This window comes from Mytilus galloprovincialis, chromosome 2 (genome assembly GCF_965363235.1).
Source record: "Mytilus galloprovincialis chromosome 2, xbMytGall1.hap1.1, whole genome shotgun sequence".
Classification (NCBI taxonomy): domain Eukaryota; kingdom Metazoa; phylum Mollusca; class Bivalvia; order Mytilida; family Mytilidae; genus Mytilus; species Mytilus galloprovincialis.
Window position 1 is genome coordinate 80,476,973 of NC_134839.1, and position 18,877 is coordinate 80,495,849.

The following is an 18,877-nucleotide window of genomic DNA, read 5'->3' on the forward strand; positions in this document are numbered from 1 at the left end:
TTTCGAAATTTTGCATTGCAGTTACCACTCCTCAATTTAAGAATCGACTAAGCTTGATGGAGTATTTATACGTTATCATTAAATATCCATCAAGGAATTTATATTAAAAAAACATGCTTTAAAAAATAGGGTCTCTCTTCACTTCCGTGAATGTATCATTTGATTTATTATACGATATTTGTTCAAATATTAAAAAAAAAAAAAGACAGTTTGAAAAATTACACAATAGGTCTTGACTTGTCTTTGTCAATTTACTTAAACTTAAGTTTAAAGCGAAATATTCAATTTTGATATCAGACATACACAGGACAATATTTGCATGAGTTGTTATACTATGCACCACTCCCCTCTCCTTTATTTTTTCTGTTAACTGATATGACTTAAGTCCTGTTTTTAGTTTTCTCTTTAATTTCTTTAATTTTACCATAACAAACGCATGTATCGAATGCAAATTAATCAAATCCAACATGTTTACACTTTGATACTTACAATCAATTTGTTTTGTTTGAAACTAGGAGTTTTAAAACATGCAAATCATAAAACTTTAAAAAAAAACATTTTAAACATAGCGCGAAATAGGGTAGCCTTGCCAAACACCATATGTCACATTAACATATTTGTATGATCTGTTGTAAGCACTTAATGTGAACAGGTTGAATATTCATTTATTTATATGTTTATTCTGAAAACCACCTCTTGCCAAAAAACATTGGTTATATGATTTAAAACAAACATAAGATATATACGCGAAAATTGATATTGGCTGCTGCAAAATGTACAATTTTATATAAAAGTGGTCAGTATTTGATTTTTATGTGATAACATATTAAACATTTAGTTAATACGGGGTATCTATGTTTGATTTGATTATATTTTGAATTGTTCGATATATATTCTGGTTTGGAAAGTAAGATAGTAAGATGGACAAATACATATAAACCTCATATATGTAATTTTGCTTCCGAAGTTTTGATGTTTTTTTTTAATCGCAAACTGCAAGGAAAATCACCAGAGATAGATACTTGGGTGATATCATGAACACTACTACTTCACATTTAAAACATTCCAGTCTTTTAAATGTTTATGTTTCTACCCTAATCACTTGTACTGTTGTCAGAATAATGGGTGTCGTTGATTTGATTATATTTTGAATTGTTCGATATATATTCTTGTTTGGAAAGTAAGATAGTAAGATGGACAAATACATATAAACCTCATATATGTAATTTTGCTTCCGAAGTTTTGATGTTTTTTTTAATCGCAAACTGCAAGGAAAATCACCAGAGATAGATACTTGGGTGGTATCATGAACACTACTACTTCACATTTAAAACATTCCAGTCTTTTAAATGTTTATGTTTCTACCCTAATCACTTGTACTGTTGTCAGAATAATGGGTGTCGTCTAGACATATAAGATCAACATAATTAAATTATGATACATGTTATACATGTATCTTGTATCTCGATCTAATACACCAAATATTTATTGTGTCCATCATGTATGGATTCACATTAATTGTTTAGTTGTGTAACTAACTATAAGACATAAATCTTCAAATCATCTTTTATTTAATAAAATATCTTAAATGAAACTGCATGCACTTAGGTTCATCTTTTATTTAATAAAATATCTTAAATGAAACTGCATGCACTTGGGTTCACAGGTACTTTGTGGACAGGATACCCTTTGGGTGCCCCTGAGTGGGAGTATCCAAATCCCCCCCCCCCCCCACCACCACCACCACCACCACCACCATGTAGTTTAATTTTTATTTATTTTCCATTAAACGTTTATTTTGATTGTTTTTACTTGTAATATATGTCGAAGTTACTGACAAAAGGCATTTGAGATTTTTGCCAGTCGACTGATATGTATATACATATAAATAAACGTTTTTAAAATGAAAAATAAATAAAATTTAAACTACATGGGGGGGGGGGGGGGGGGTCATTTGGGATACTGCCCACTCAGGGGCGCCCTAAGGATATCCTGTCCACAAGTACCTGTGCTTAGGTTGGAATAACTAGCTGAAAAATTGCTCGGAATTATTAACTGGATTTTTTGGTAAAAATAAATGAAAAAACATACAAGAATTATGAGTTTCATTTTGTCACCTTATTTTTTGTGTCCAGAAATTGTTACTGTTAGATTTATGGAAGTTACACAAGTTAATAAAAAACGTTCATTGTAATATTTCACAACAATTTTAGTAATTAACTTAAAATTAATAAATGCAAATCATTTACTCCAATATGAAAAATGAAAAATTTCACTGTCTAACATAACTTGACACCCCCTTTTATTTAACATATACAAGAATGTATGTGTAATGGAAACATGAGAACATTAATGACCTGTCCAGTTTATGATTGCCGAACGTTTACAACAAGCATTTAATATGTCATAACACGACATAATTTACATTGTTTTAACGATATAAATATATATTAAATCATTTTGTGACAGATAGGGTATAGGCTCCATATAAAGCTCCAAAATTCCATCCTCTCTGCATTTTTGCCATTAATTTTGTGGAAGATAGATATTAGACACTGAAAATGAAATCCGTAAGTATCGTTTTACTCTTCATAATATTTGTATTAAACTTACTGGAATTGTCACAACGCTTTGTATGGAGAACGGCGATTTGTACCAATTTCAGACGATTTTGTATATAGAAAAGCACTTTTAGTTCTTTAAGAACCGTGTACCAATTGACTCTTGAATATCTCAATGTATTTAAAATGTGCATCAGGTTATTTCTAGAACAACCAGACACAGTTCTTGTAATATGCTTATTATTCTAACTAAAAACTAAAAATGAATATCTTTACGCTCTTTGTTGGATATGTGGAAGTTATTATGGATCAAATTTGTCTACAAATCTAAACTTATGCCATACAAATGCATGAGTATTTAAAAACATATTAAACAATATTTTGTTTAATTAGTTTAATTCTAATATCAGTGTAATAATAATAATAATAGTTTGATATTTGTATCAGTATTTTTACAATTGAATTCAGAACAATATTTCAAATTACTTGTTTGTTTTATTTCGAATTAGAACGTCGTGACATTTAGGTCTCCCCGAAGACCATCCCAAGATACCTCTATATATATCCTAACTCTAGTACCATTTATGACATATATATCTTATCTCTTGGAAGTCGTTCGTTAACCTTAATTAGGACTAAGATGTTTCCTAAGACCATCCGTAGACACGTCCTAGTTCTAAGACAGCTTCGTTGACACGACCCCAGGTTACTAGATTTGTTTGATATGTCTTTTATAACAAAAACGCTTCATTTGAGGAAAATAAATATCAGTTGTATCGCAGTGTAATGAAAGTTAAGTTAGTTTGTTTATATTGTAGATACTTGCTGTTATTTGTCTTGTTGGTTTCGTTGCTTGTCAATCTCCAGCATCACCACAACCTGAACCAACATCTAAAGCTGCCCCAGAACCAGCACCTGTTGTTGTAAACACAGTTAAAGTAACAGCACAAAAGACCGTCGCTAAATCTACAAAGAAAGGATGTGTAAGAAACTAAAGATATTTACATAAATATACGATGATTTAATATTGTTTTGTAATTACTTTTGACAAGCCTTAAAAATACTGTAAATGCCAAATCAGAATTAAAATCAAAGCGGAAAAAGGGCCGAAACCGATCAATTCTAAAAGTTTACCTTCTGCATATTCTGTTTTTTCTGCCTTACATGTTACTTGATTGGCTTAAATATTTTTACCTAGCTTTTAGTCGAATCATTTTTCAATGTATAAAGTTTAAAAGCATATTTTTTACTATGGACAAATTGTTTTCAATCCAGAAAATCATCCAAAGATTGTAAATATATACTTGCTTGGTGTTAAAAACTCGTTTACTTATTAAAGTTTTAAAAGATTATTATAACTGCCTGTCACAAGAAAGATTCTTATTGTGGTATTGCTCACCTGTGAAGAGGATATATTTCAGTTACATTTGAATTATTCTACATCTGCTTTCAATACTGTACATAAAATACCAAATAGTATTAGACCAATATTTTGAATTAAACTATACCCATAGCTTTATGATATCCTTCTGAACACCTTAAACTCAATTTTCGTATCCATATGATGGATGGTTCAGGTTAACATTTAGTTTTGTGTTATCTTTTAGGACCCTGCATGTGACACCCCATTTGAAACATGTGTGAGACTTGCTAAATGTCAGGGAAACGACTGCTTCAGATGTGCCGGTAAGTCTTTGTAATTTATAACAGTCAGGGCGAAATTCAGACAAAGCTGTAAGACTTGTCTTTCAAAAAATGTTTTAAATACTACGGCTCAGTCTTTAACAAAACGAAACCACCACGACTGTGATTGAACATTGTATTTGCATGTAAGTTCGCTCTTGTTTTTACACCGTGAATGTACGATGTACCTTCTGTATATATGGGAGAAATTGATAAAAATTCCCTGTATACATAGAAAAAGGAAATATCTTTGAAATGGCATTACGTCGTTTGAAAGGCTGAACAGACACAGAAAGCTGTGCGATAGTAAGAATATACACGTACTCGAACAGACACAGAAAGCTGTGCGATAGTAAGAATATACATGTACTTGAACAGACACAGAAAGCTGTGCGATAGTAAGAATATACATGTACTTGAACAGACACAGAAAGCTGTGCGATAGTAAGAATATACATGTACTTGAACAGACACAGAAAGCTGTGCGATAGTAAGAATATACATGTACTTGAACAGACACAGAAAGCTGTGCGATAGTAAGAATATACATGTACTTGAACAGACACAGAAAGCTGTGCGATAGTAAGAACATACATGTACTTGAACAGACACAGAAAGCTGTGCGATAGTAAGAATATACATGTACTTGAACGGACACAGAAAGCTGTTCGATAGTAAGAATATACATGTATTTGAACGGACACAGAAAGCTGTGCGATAGTAAGAATATACATGTACTTGAACAGACACAGAAAGCTGTTCGATAGTAAGAATATACATGTACTTGCATATGCTATTATACAATTTAATAAAGTAACATTTCAGTGCAATCCAAAACAAAATAATTTTAACTTTAAAACAAATTGGGTGACATTCACTTTTATTATAAATTTAGAAAAATGATAATGATATACTAGTAGTCTAGACTATATTTTGGTATAACAAATCTTTTTTTTATCCTCCCGTAGTTCTTCTGGACAATTAAGTTTATTTACTCATTATTATTGTCGAGCCTTCGACTTAAGTGGAAAAAGCGAGAAATAGCGATTCTACATTCCGTCGGCGTCGGTGTCGTCATCGTCTTCGGCGGCGGCGGCGGCTTCCACAAATATCCACTTTGTGGTTAAAGTTTAAATTTTAATAACTTTCTTAAACTCTCCTTGATTTATACCAAACTTGGACAGAAGCTTGTTTATGATCATTAGATAGTATCCAGAAGTAAATTTTGTAAAAATAAAATTCCTTTTTTTTCTGTATTTTACTTATAAATGAACTTAGTTTTTCTGTCAGGAAACATTACATTCACTCTGTGGTTAAAGTTTTTAAAAGTTTAATAACTTTTTTAAACTATCCTGGATGTGTACCAAACTTGGACAGAAGCTTGTTTATGATCACCAGATAGTATTTAGAAGTAAAGTTTGCACAAAAAAATGAATATATTTTTTTTAAGATTTTACTTATAAATGGACTTTTTTTTTTGGCCAGTATACAATACATTCCTTTGATGTTAATTTTTTTAGATTTAATAATTTTCTTATACTTTCCTCGATTTGTACCAAACTTGAACAGAAGCTTGTTTATGATCAAAAGCTAGTATCTAGAAGGAAATTTTATTAAAATTTTGTACCTCTTTATCTGTATTTCACTAAAATATGGACTTAGTTTTTCTTCCAGTTAACATTACATAGTCTGCTGTTAAAGTTTTTAAACCTTTATTTTATATTCATAAACTATCCTGGATTTTTACCAAACTTGGACAGAAGCTTCTTTCAATCAAAATATAATATCAAGAGCAATATTTTTATTGATTTTTCCCCCTCATTTTTGTTAAGTCTGCGATTAACATCAAAAGTAGGCGAGACACTGGGTTCCGCGGAACGCTTACAATTTTTTTTTCTTTCTTATCCATGATTGTGATATATACCAGTCTTTTACATTATTCAAAATTTGGTGACACAATTAAAAGATGTGTCAAGTATGTCAATTTATACCAATAAACAGGGTATTATGAATGGAGAGGTTTTTTATTCAAAAAGTATTCAAAAGCTATGTGCGAACATGAAAGAAACCATTTGAAACTCCGTATTTGTTCATTTAAACGAGTAATAGAAAGGAAAACGTGAGTCATTGCATCATAACATGCTTATATCATAAAAATTTGAAATATATATGAATTAATGTCATTTTCAGTGACAGTGAGTATCGTTTTACCTGGAGCCAGTAAGGAAACCATGACAAAACCAGCAAAGGAAACACCAGTAACTCTTCCTGCTGACCTCCCTAATGTGTTTCAGATGCTTAACACCGCTCAGAATAACCAATTATTGAATGTGCCAGCACAAACAGGAAACTCAATGTTCGGCAGTCAAGGTAATTATTATTTTTAGAGTTTAATAGAAACAAGAAGATGTGATATGAGTGCCAATGTAATGTTTTAGGAGGAAAATAATATTTTTGTATTTCTTTTTGCAAAAGTTTAGACAGTCGTGATATATCTAAATCAAATAGCGATTTTGGTAGTCGTCTTTTTATGTTGATAAAATAAACTACAATTTATTAGTAATTATCTTATTACTGAAAAGTAACATGTGAAGAAATTACAACCCATCGAATTAAAATTTCTAGTTTATCCAACATAATGTTGAAACGTTATGCCCTTCATCCTGATTATATCGGTCAACTACTTAGTAGAATAAATCTGGTTATATATTGCTGAATATGATATAGTTCTGAATATACATGAGATACTTGCCACGGAACGTCAAAACAAACAAAAATAAATCATACTTGGATATATTCTTTTATTTCAGATCCTATGCAGAATATGTTGTAAGTAGTTTTATGATTGGTTAAGTTTTTATTCTTCTACCTCAAAATCTTACTTGTTATAATTTCCGATTTACAAGAGCTTTAATGCCACTTTCAGTCAGTAGCAAAGTTTCATGTAAATGATTTCCTTTGTGACATATAGATAGATAGATATTCGTATTTTAAAGTACAACTTGGTACATATACATGAAATACAATATATTACAATTTTAAACATAACCAGTCAATTAACGTGTATATTTATACCAACCAGTCTTTAGAGGCTTATGATGCAATATGCACGAAATATAGAAGAGGAAGATAGGACTTTTATCCTATTGCATTGTATCAGGAACATGGAGACACCACACTTCTTATAGGAAGTTATATTAGAGAGCCTTTATGGGCTGATAAGCTTTCGTAGTTTTTCTTTCCGCTTCATCAATGCATTACAAATTTACATATGCTAAGAAATTCATCCAAACTTAAATCAGATACAATGTGAGACAATACAACTTGTTTACATGCACATTATAATGATCAATACGTTTCTCTTTGGAAACGTGAGACTATTAAATCAAACAAAATTACAAATTATTTTTTAAATATTATAGAACCAAATTCATACCATGAAATTAGAAACATTTATTTTATAGACAATGAATTGTGTCTAGTACAAGAAGGCAATATCGTAAATATGTCAAGCTATTATTTAGCAGGTACAGACACACAAAGGAGTAATTTATGTTTATGTTTAGAAGGACAAATAAATATCAACTAAAAATACATATAAAAACTAAATCAACATAAATCTCAACTTCCTTTTACTTTATTTCAGAATGGGATCATTTATGTTCGATGGTGGAATGTTCTTCTAAACGAAATGAGACAGCCTGAACTTGAAACATTGCAATGCAATTAAAAATCATAATTTATGAAAATCATCTACCATTATAGATATTTATACCATTATCATAATGATATTTAATGAATAAAAATTAAACAAGATATTTATTTTATAATATTTACATAATACTTAACTGTTGTACCGTTAACGGTCGAATAAACTGATGATGAATGCTATAGGGCTCGAATGTTGTATAGAATATAATTGAATATAAGATATGAGCGCGCTGTGTGTTGCCATTGGGATCTACAGTTGAAAGAATGTTGATATATTCGATTAATTTTGTATATGTTTACAAAGTTTCCTACCATGCATGCATGTAGATGTGCAATAAGGTTACGGAGGTTTACATTAAATAATCAAATTCAAATTGGAATGTTTCGCACGAAAACCTTGTGATATTTTGTTTTCAAGTGAAATGTTTGATAAAACAAATCTATATATATGTAACGATGTTTTACCTAACGTTACCTGTCACTTAGCTTCCCACACACAGGTATTCAATGTAATAATCTAGCGACAGAATGCATAGTATTACACCGGTCAAATATCCCAAAATTCTCAAAGAAAATCAAGCTATAAAAGTCCACGAAAAGACTAATGTAAGACAACAATTTATACAAGCAAAACTAACGGCCTGTTTTATGTACAAAACAATACACGAAAAAAAATATGACATGCAGCAACCAGTAACAAATGACAACCAACGACTCCGGAACAACAGTGAAATACATTTTCTGGACTCTGTGACAGGCACTTATCAAGCATTTCGCAGGGTTAAACGTATATAAATCTCCGTAGGCGCCCCTCCACTAACATCGGGCAGTGCAGGGCCGTAACTACATTGAGGCAAGTGAGGCAAATGCCTCATACTGGAAATTTAAAAAAAAAAAATGAAAAAAAAAGATTGTCTTCATATCAAATTGTTTTCACGGAAAGTGTCTTGCAAGAAGCAAGTTCTCTTTACTACATGATGTCGACCCTGCATTTTTTTCGTGATTCGTGTTTCTAATTTACTTTTGGTTTTCGGAGTTGATTGTCTATTGTTTGTACTTCTGTGTCTCGGGTTTGTCTTTTGTTCTTTTATTTAATTATGACTATAGTTTGAGTGTTGATTTTCATTGTCCAAATATTGTGCGGGAAAATATTTTAAGAATATGCTCTACGATGCTTCTGGACACAGAAAAAAATTGTCGTTTCTGCATGGATAATTGAACTTGATATCAAAGAATACAAAACTGCCTTTTTTGTATATAAAACCACAGGCCTTGGGCATATATGATACAGATATTTTTTATTTTTTTTCGTTGATTAAGATATTCAATTTTTATATATTAATAATACTTATCTATCACTTTTGTGCATGTCTCGTCTAGTTTCGAGTGATTTAAACGACTCAGAGAAAATACACAATGTTTCTTAGTATGGATTATTGGGTATTTTCTGGATCACTCGCAACTAGGCTCTAGCTATATATAGGTGAGACATGCACAGAAGTGATAGATATGTATTATAAATATAGAAAATTGACTATTTTAATCAACAACAAAAAATTAAAAAAAATATCTGTATCATATGATTGTGGATAAAACTAGATAGCTGACATGGTTAAAGTAAGACCACCAATTCCCCGGTATCAAATCATTTGAAAAAAAACCCCAATGTATTGCCATATGACCTTTTACATCGAATGGTTCAGACAGAAAATAAAGGAATATGGAGTAAACGTGCACGGGATCTAATCGCACACAAAGTCAATGCATAGAAAAAATACAAATGATCAATGGTCAAAGATTTTATTCCTGTTCTTCATCTTGATAGTTGCTGGAAGGTCTTCGATAATAAAAGAATTATTAATACCGTAAAAGAAGATCAAGATGGTCCCTAGTGTCGACTTGAGCAGTACTAGTACTTAAAGTATAATACTGCACTGTCACTATATCTAAATCTAGTCATACAAAAATCACCAAAGTCAGCACAATAAAAGACAAGAGCAGACAGACAGACCCGGTATTAATGATTATGAGAAATACGATTTTTACTTTATCCTACATATCGGTCTTTTAATGTTGCCCCTAAAACCTAAAAGTCTTAAATTACAATGAATCTATGTTTTTGCTTTGAGACCAGAATATTGTCGAAAAAATAGCTAAAGATTATTTGCGTTTCAATGTTAGAAAGAGTCCGCGGAACGCTCAGAATGGATGATTTTGCGTTATTTTTCTCAGAGCTTCTGGGGGACTTAAGCGGCCCCCAAACCCCTCGCCAAATTTTTTTCGCCTCGCTACGCTCGGCGAATATAGTTTGCCTCACTATTAAAGGAGGCTAGTTACGGCCCTGCAGTGGTTTGAAATCACATCGAACCATGTACCCATTTCTTAATCATTTTCTTCATGTATTTTATTTCTATTTATGTCATTATAAAAGAAAGTTATTTACGAGATAGAATATATTGACAGACGGGATACTGAAAATGATTGTAAGATATTTCAAAAGTACATAATTATATTCATAAAGTTGGTTTTATCTATAACCCTGGCAATCAGTGCTTATGTTATATCTTTATAGTCGGCTTCATTTGAACATTTTTTAACAATCTATACCGAGCTGTGAAATGTAAACACAATGGAACATTGCAGCTTTAAAAAGGAAGTTCTTTAAATCAAAGTTTCAACGTCTCTATTGTCATATATTTTAGTTTTTATTTCAATACAATTGTGTCTAAAAATGGACAATATTGACTGTTTTCTGTTTCTTTATTGTTATACTGAATATATTTCGGATAAGTACATTCAGTTTGTGTCATAAACTGGGAGTCATACACAATAAGTGCTTCATCAATGTTTTTGGTATACTTTTTAAAATGTCGATCTAGGTGTCATCTTCCATAGTTTGATTTCCAAGTGAGTTCTAATGTTAATTGGTGTAACCGTGGCAAAAATCTACATTTTTTACAGCAAAATATTACAAAAAATAGGTGAAAATGTAACAAAAGTCCCCAGAAATTGGTCCAAACTAGAATTTCAATCCATTTGAATGATACATTTTCCGAAAGCATTGACATTTATCTATCAAGAGGTCAAATAAAAAAATCATATGGATTCCACCTTATTTTTCTATGAAATTAAATTGAAACCGTGGCAAAAATCTACATTTTTTACAGCAAAATATTACAAAAAATAGGTGAAAATGTAACAAAATTCCCCAGAAGTTGATCCAAACTAGAATTTCAATCCGTTTGAATGATACATTTTCCGAAAGCATTGAAATTTATCTATCAAGAGGTCAAATAAAAAAAATCATGGATTCCACCTTATTTTTCTATGAAATTGAATTGAAAGGTTCGAACATAAAATATTTGTTCAAAAACTACAATACCTTCTGAACCTACAGGAGATACGGATGTGAAAACACGAAGTCAAACAGAAAATGGCGTATTGAAACATACAAAGAAACATTCTTGATGTTCATATAAACCCACTTTAAAGGCTATACTATTATTCAGCTATCTAGCTTTTTATATATATATAAAATATATAACCATTGCAAAGGTTATATAGGTGTTGTACTTAATTGCGTCAGGTCTCAAAATGTTGATACTTTATCACGATTTAGTGGAATGTTTATTACTTTCTATCAAACTTTAGTTCAAGTTAATATTTTAGGATGTTATAAATCGAATCAAAGAGTTTGTATAAAGTTTATGATAATGCATTCGGCAGCAAATACCCATTTAAGACGCATAAAGTGTCAATGCATGTTTCTTTATATACGTAGGGAGAACCGTTACTTTTTTGTAATTCTGGTAAAAGTTCAGGTACATGTCAATATTTGATCATTACATGTAAACTCAACTTCTCAAAGGCATTCTAGCTTAGATAATGTAGGATGACTATATAAGTCTCCTTTTTTTTTTCACGAAACACAATATAAAAATCATGTGTTTAATAAAACATTTAGAAACTTCTAAAGATTTAATGTAAGATTGAAGAATTCATTTTTGAACTGATAACACTTTATATTTCATATTTTAAAGAAAAATCAACGGGCCGAAATGCGAAATCAAACTCCTAACACGCAGGTATCACATTCACACATGGAACAGGATCTGTTCACCTTCCAAAGCACCTGAGATCAACCCCGTTTTTTTGTTGGGTTCATGAATCTGAGTCCTTAGTTTTTATATTGTGTTTTTAAACATATTGTAGCAAATTGTTGTTATTGATAAGGTCATAGCTCATTTCTTAATACTTACTATAAGATTTCATGGTATTTTTGGACGTTTTTACAGTTTACAATTCACTACATGAAGGTAAAGGCTCTTGCACCACAAAGATGTAAATTAAAATACAAAATATACGACAGACTTTGTATGTCTTGTGAAATTGTTGTGAAGAAGGTTATTTGGAAGATTTATAAGCTCTTTCAAATAAAAAAAATCTTTTGATATAATGTTGTAAATTTAAAAAAAAAGTCACAGTAGAGAAAATTAATTTATAACTGTACGAGTGAAGTATGTTTATGTCAATGCTATGAAATGGTCTTGCATGTATAACTGTCATAAAATTAACCGCCCGAGTGTAAACTAAACATAATAGATTAACCGTTTAAAAAAATTGATTGTTCAAAGTTAACACTATGATTACCTAAATAATATTATAATAGATATCTTTTACAAAACACTGTTGTCAAATCGATCGATCTTGTATAAGTTGTGAATAGTCTTTATTATAAAGCATTAGAAGGAAATTATCCGTTTTAAAGTAAGTAGAAAGAAATCTACAGCTTAATTGTGAGTTAATATCAGTATTCACATTCTGCATATTAGTCTGTTAGTAATTAGAGTTGTACTTGATATCTGAATAAATAGTATTCAAATTTCAAATGTACTTGAAATATTCCTCATTTTCTCTATGTTTGGGTTCTAAAGCAGCATTGCCATCTTTTATGACAACAGTTCCCTTTATACATGTAAGATATTTGCCTTTTTCTAAGTCGTCTGACTTCGAGTCTTTATTTGGAAGCATGGTATCTCATTATATGTGTATTTTAAGGTTCTAACAATGACTTACTTCTCAACAGGCCATACTGAACATTAATGAAACATTTGCCACTGGACGTTAAGCAAGCAATAATCAATCTAAACTTGTGACACGTCACCAAATTATAAATGCATGAAGAATGCAAAAATTCATGATTGGCGATCGGTAAGATTTTCTTCAGCTACAATTTAATAAATGGTTACCGATGATTTCGATGCAAACTTTGACAAAAAAATGTAAAATTTTAACTTTGATAAAAATGTCTTCTACAGCAATAGTCATGTACAAATGAATAACTGTTCGATTTGAAAGTACATATGCAAAAGTGTGAAAAAGTTTTTTTCAGTTTATGATATTACCTCTCTTAACTTCAATATTTAGAAATATTTACCAGGAGCCCGTGTATATACAAAAAAAAAGAAGATGTTGTATAATTTCCAGTGAGACAACATTCCTCAAGAAACCAAATGACACAGAATTGAACAACTATAGGTCACCGTACGGCCTTCAACAATGAGCAAAGCCCATACCACATAGTCCGCTCTAAAAGTCCCCGAAATGATAAATGTATTTAACAATTCAAACGAGTAAACTAACGGCCTAATTTATGTACAAAAAATATGAACGAAAAACAAATATGAAACACATCAACAAACGACAACCACTGAATTACAGGCTCATGACTTGGGACAGGCACATACATACAGAATGCGGCGGGGTTAAACATGTTAGCGGGATCAAATTTTCAAATATTTCAAATATTTTCTATGCGTTTAATTAAAAGTCGTAATTCCAAAGTTTTTTTTAATATTCAGTGGTATAATATTAGTAGTAATATCAGGGGCGGATGCAGGAATTTTCGAAAGGGGGGGTGCTAACCCAGGCTAACCCAGGGCAAAGGGGGGGGGGGGTGCAAAACATATGTCCCGATACAAATGCATTGATCGGCAAAAATAAAGGGGGGGTGCGCACCCCCGGACCCCCCCCCCCTGGATCCGCCACTGAATATGTGGGCTAGTTTTATCTTTCATTTAAACAATGCAAAATTCTAGCAATAAAAAATATTCTAAACTATGCATTTCCATTCTCAATTTTATACAACTTAAAATAAACACGTTTCCAGTCTATGGAAGAAGCGTATCGATAAAAACTTTTCTTATATCACAAAGCGATATTGTCTAATATCAATTGTAAATATGCAGACATTCCAGGCGGAAAATGTTGTTTTCGGCAACGAAAAATTAAAAAAAACTAACTTTAAAACTTATTGTTCAAATATAAACAACAATAGAGTCTAGATATACATTGAGAAGTTAGTTAGAAGCTAAAGTTTATGTCTGTGTAAAATTTGAAGTGCTGTGTTTTTCTTATATACATAAATAAACAATGCGATACTTTTAAAATATCATAGCAGTGTTTTTCTTATATCAAAATTAGTACCGATTAGTATTGATATTAGACTGTTGTACCCATATTTTGACAATTTTACCTATTATGTCTGTTTTGTTCACGCATCGTCGTAAATATGACAGAATTTGATGAGACTGTCATACACTTGAGAGGTTAAGTGCTATAAAACCAGGTTCAATCCACCATTTTCAAAACTTGAAAATGCCAGTACTGAGTCAGAAATATGACAGTTGTTATCTATTCGTTTGGTGTGTTTTATCATTTGATTTTATCATTTAATAAGGGACTTTCTGTTTTGAATTTTCCTCGGAGTTCAGTATTTTTGTGATTTTACTTCTTAGTAGTAGTGTATGTAAAAAAGCAGTTTTAAGACCATAGCTTAAATTCAAATTGTTTTTGGTAACATCTTACAAATTTCTCAATTAGTTTTGGAAGCAAAACTAATCAAATAAGGGTTTAATAAACAATGCCGTAATCAAATCGCTAAGTATCAAAATGATCGTTCACATATATAATATTTAGCAAATTTCATAATGGATGCACCGAAAAAATATATATCCGATATGCTTGCAACGCACGCATGGAAGACTTTCATTGGATAACAATAAAACTAACTTGTGACAAAGATGAATCATACTGTCCTCGTTCAGATTGATTCGACAAAATCTGACCTGTACTTTTGAATCTCCTTTTTTTTTTACAAACTAGACCGTTGGTTTTCCTGTTTGAATTGTTTAACACTAGTAATATATAGCGTGGTGTTCGCTGTGAGCCAAGGCTCCGTGTTTAAGGACATACTTTGATCTATAATGGTTTACTTTAAACAAATTATTACTTTGATGGAAAGTTGTCTCATTCGAACTCATGCACCATCTTCTTATATCTATAAATCTTTAAAATTTCCCCTTATAAATAACTGCTTTCCAGTCCTCCAACTGAACGATCTAAATGTATGAAAATAATATAGAAAAGATATAACACATTTCTAACGTCAAAAGACATTTACATCTTATTTATTTGTGTTCTAAACATTTTTAAACTCATTGAAGAAATGAATTTATGACAAGCGATACGGATTGTTATTTTGCACTAAGAAAAGTTCGCGTATTTATACGATCGGTTACTAGCCAAAAACGAAAGTCAAATCTCTGTGGCAACAATACATCGGAATAACCTCACGGTCATCGCGATGTAAAAGAGCGTCCACGCGGCGAGCTGATTATGCTCATAGAGATATCGATTTGCCAACAGGAAAAGTCTTTGATATAAAAAAAGAACTGTTTTCCCTCTCAATATCTTTTTCTATGTTAATAATAAATACATTTTCTGTTTGACAAGATTTTTGATTTTCGTTGTATCTGAATTTGTCCAATTTATAGTCTGAGGCTACTCAGTTGGTATCTTCAAAGTTCGGGACATCAGCATTTGTACATTTTAATTTGTTTGGATTATTGATTTTACCATTTGACTATTTATTGTAATTTGGAGCTGTATTGGATTGGATTGTTTGAATGAATGTTTCTTTTAAGTAATGATATTTTTTGTCTATTTCGATATTACCAAGGTGGATAGTCTATAGCAGTGTGACCGGTAGATTATAATCTAATAGGTCGGTAGACGTATTTGCAACCGCATTTAAATCCCGCCATTGCATCATAACTTCAAATAGAATTATAAAAAATAAGATGTGGTATGATTGCCAATGAGACAACTGTCCACAAGACCAAAATAACACAGACATTAACAACTATAGGTCACCGTACGGCCTTCAACAATGAGCAAAGCCATTCTGCATAGTCAGCTATAAAAGGCCCGATAAGACAATGTAAAACAATTTAAACGAGAAATCTAACGGCCTTATTTATATATAAAAACAAGAGGCTGTCACAACGACAGCAAACCGGATTTATTAACATTTATTTGTGTCCTGCCAATATCACAAGAACCATTACTGATGAATGGTGAAAGTGAAAATCGTCAATATCAAATTTGACCTCCATTTTGTCATCAGTATCAACATATTAAAATTTGCAAAGCTTAGATTGAATGGTTCATGAGTAAATGCAACAACGTGAATGGAAACGCCATTTTACGATCTTTCAAGAACCATAACTCCTGAACGGTAAAAGTCAAAATCGTCATTATTGAACTTGACCTCTATTTTGTCATCAGTAACAACATATTAAAATTTCAAAAGCTTTGGTTGAATGGTTCATGAGAAAATGCACGGACACGACGGGAAACACCATTTTTCAATCTTTCAAGAACCATAACTCCTGAACGGTAAAAGTCAAAATCGTCATTATTGAACTTGACCTCTATTTTGTCATCAGTAACAGCATATTAAAATTTCGAAAGCTTTGGTAGAACAGTTCATGCATAAATGCACGGACACGACTGGAAACTCCATTTTTCAATCTTTCAAGAACCATAACTCCTGAATGGTAAAAGTCAAAATCGTCATTATTGAACTTGACCTCCATTCTGTCATCAGTAACAACATATTAAAATTTGGAAAGCTTTGGTAGAACAGTTCATACGTAAATGCACGGACACGACTGGAAACTCCATTTTTCAATCTTTCAAGAACCATAACTCCTGAACGGTAAAAGTCAAAATCGCCATTATTGAACTTGACCTTCGTATAGTTGTCAGTAATAACATATTAAAATTTTAAAAGCTTTGGTTGAACGGTTCATGAGTTAATGCACGGACAACATTTGATTGCCGCCCGCCCGCCCGGGCGCCCGCCGTACATCCCCAAATCAATAACCGACATTTTTGTCACAAAAATCCGGTTAAAAATGAACGAAAAACAAATATGTAACACATAAACAAACGACAACAACTGAATTACATGCTCCTGACTTCGGACAGGCACATACATAAATAATGTGGCGGGGTTAAACATGTTAGTTAGTCGGTTAAACCATGTGATTGAAAACAATAGACTGAACAGATTATTAACACTTTCATCTATCATTAGGGTCAAGAAACATTTTTGAAATGATAAGTTCATGTAAGCGTTAATTTTGTTACAGTTTCGAAATTTTAGTGATATTGATCCTAAAACATTAAACCGGTCATGATATAGGTTGTGAATTATGTTTGCAGTTATCTTGACATGCATTGTGACGTGTCATCGTATTCATTTTATATTAGAAAACTATAGCAGTTATATTAGAAAAGTATCGCATTCATAAATTTTTGATATTAAAAAATCCTCGCTATGATATAAGACAAATATCGCATTGATATTTTAAAATATAGCAGTATCGTTGACTTATAGGTGATTTTGGCGTAGCAAACAATTGAATTCATCTCAATTGCATTCCACTGAATTTGCTACATGATATTGATTGAATGTGTACATCTACAAATGATAAATCGTGCATTTATGTTTCATTTATTCAATAATTCAATTTTCTCGTTTAAATACACCTTACTTGTTATTACATAAAATAACTCATGAAAATTATACACTAGACGTATGTCGTGTTAAATGTCGACCTGTTTTAAGAAAAGAGTCATTACTTTATACAGAGATATCTGCCTTTCTTCGTACAAATGCTAACTTTCGTCTGAAATTTCCCACAATGCAACTCGTTGATATAAGACAATATCGCTCGTTGATATAAGAAAAGCTTTTATCGAATAGCTTCTTCCATAGACTGGTTTCATTCTAAACAAATATAACAGCTTCCAATAACGGTATATGTTTTTGTTAAAAATTTAAGCCAGATCTACTGTCTAAATTGAGAATCCAATGTGTAAGCAAGAGTTCCATATGACACCCACCATACTAAATGAACAAAATAACATCTGATGTTTATTCTGTGTGGGGTCATATGAATTGGAAGCAACTTAGGGGATATTCAAAAGTCAGCAGTTGAAGAAAAACTGATAACGTCATGGACAACGAAAGCGACGAAAAGACAAACAAGATCACATAACAATATACACTGAAATCTAAAGATTGGACAACACGAACTCAACCTACAACTGGGGGTGAACTCAGGTGCTCCGGAATGGGGAAACAGTTCATGCTCTACATGTGGAACCCATCGTTATGATCATTCTAGTACAAATCCATGTTCGATGAAGTAATAATATAAGAAAATGAGGACCACATGGTAGTAATGAAAATTGGGACATATCCGTGGTCATCTGTTACAAAGATATTCCATAACAGCTGCATAAATCGTGATGGTGTCAGTAAAACCATAGATGTACAAACCCATACATCTATGGTCAAACTTTCGCAGTGATATATGACATACTCTATATGTAGGCACGGTTTTAATGTTGAAATGAAAAGTTTCCAAACTTATTCGCTTTGAGAAATGAGGGTACTCAATCGTTTCTCATGTACTGTTTATAAATGTTTTAATGCACTGTTGTAACGTTTTTACGTGCAGTTTATGAAACATTTCTAAAACTTACTTGATTGTTGCTTTCCAAGCAAA

The 18,877-nt window shown here is 31.7% G+C and overlaps 2 protein-coding genes across 2 annotated transcripts in view; both read left to right on the forward strand.

The window, feature by feature from the left end:
* The first annotated feature begins 2,431 nt into the window (after window positions 1-2,431).
* LOC143064537 (uncharacterized) lies at window positions 2,432-8,060 on the forward strand. Its single transcript, XM_076237424.1, has 6 exons — window positions 2,432-2,570; window positions 3,380-3,544; window positions 4,169-4,247; window positions 6,435-6,614; window positions 7,055-7,073; window positions 7,891-8,060. Exons 1-6 carry the CDS (start codon window positions 2,562-2,564, stop codon window positions 7,928-7,930), a joined length of 492 nt encoding a protein of 163 aa, XP_076093539.1. The 5' UTR covers window positions 2,432-2,561; the 3' UTR covers window positions 7,931-8,060.
* Window positions 8,061-12,646: 4,586 nt separating this feature from the next.
* Window positions 12,647-18,877, forward strand: part of LOC143064538 (uncharacterized) — a 35,640-nt gene continuing 29,409 nt past the window's right edge. Inside the window, exon 1 of the mRNA XM_076237430.1 lies at window positions 12,647-12,722. The gene's annotated coding sequence lies outside the window, so the exon portion shown is untranslated. The remainder of the gene's footprint in view (window positions 12,723-18,877) is intronic.

What these genes read in the sequence shown, in the direction of transcription:
- LOC143064537 (XM_076237424.1), top strand. An exon ending in AATCTACAAAGAAAGGATGT is followed by an intron (nt 3,545 to 4,168) that starts GTAAGAAACTAA and finishes GTTATCTTTTAG; the next exon opens with GACCCTGCATGTGACACCCC. An exon ending in CGACTGCTTCAGATGTGCCG is followed by an intron (nt 4,248 to 6,434) that starts GTAAGTCTTTGT and finishes TGTCATTTTCAG; the next exon opens with TGACAGTGAGTATCGTTTTA.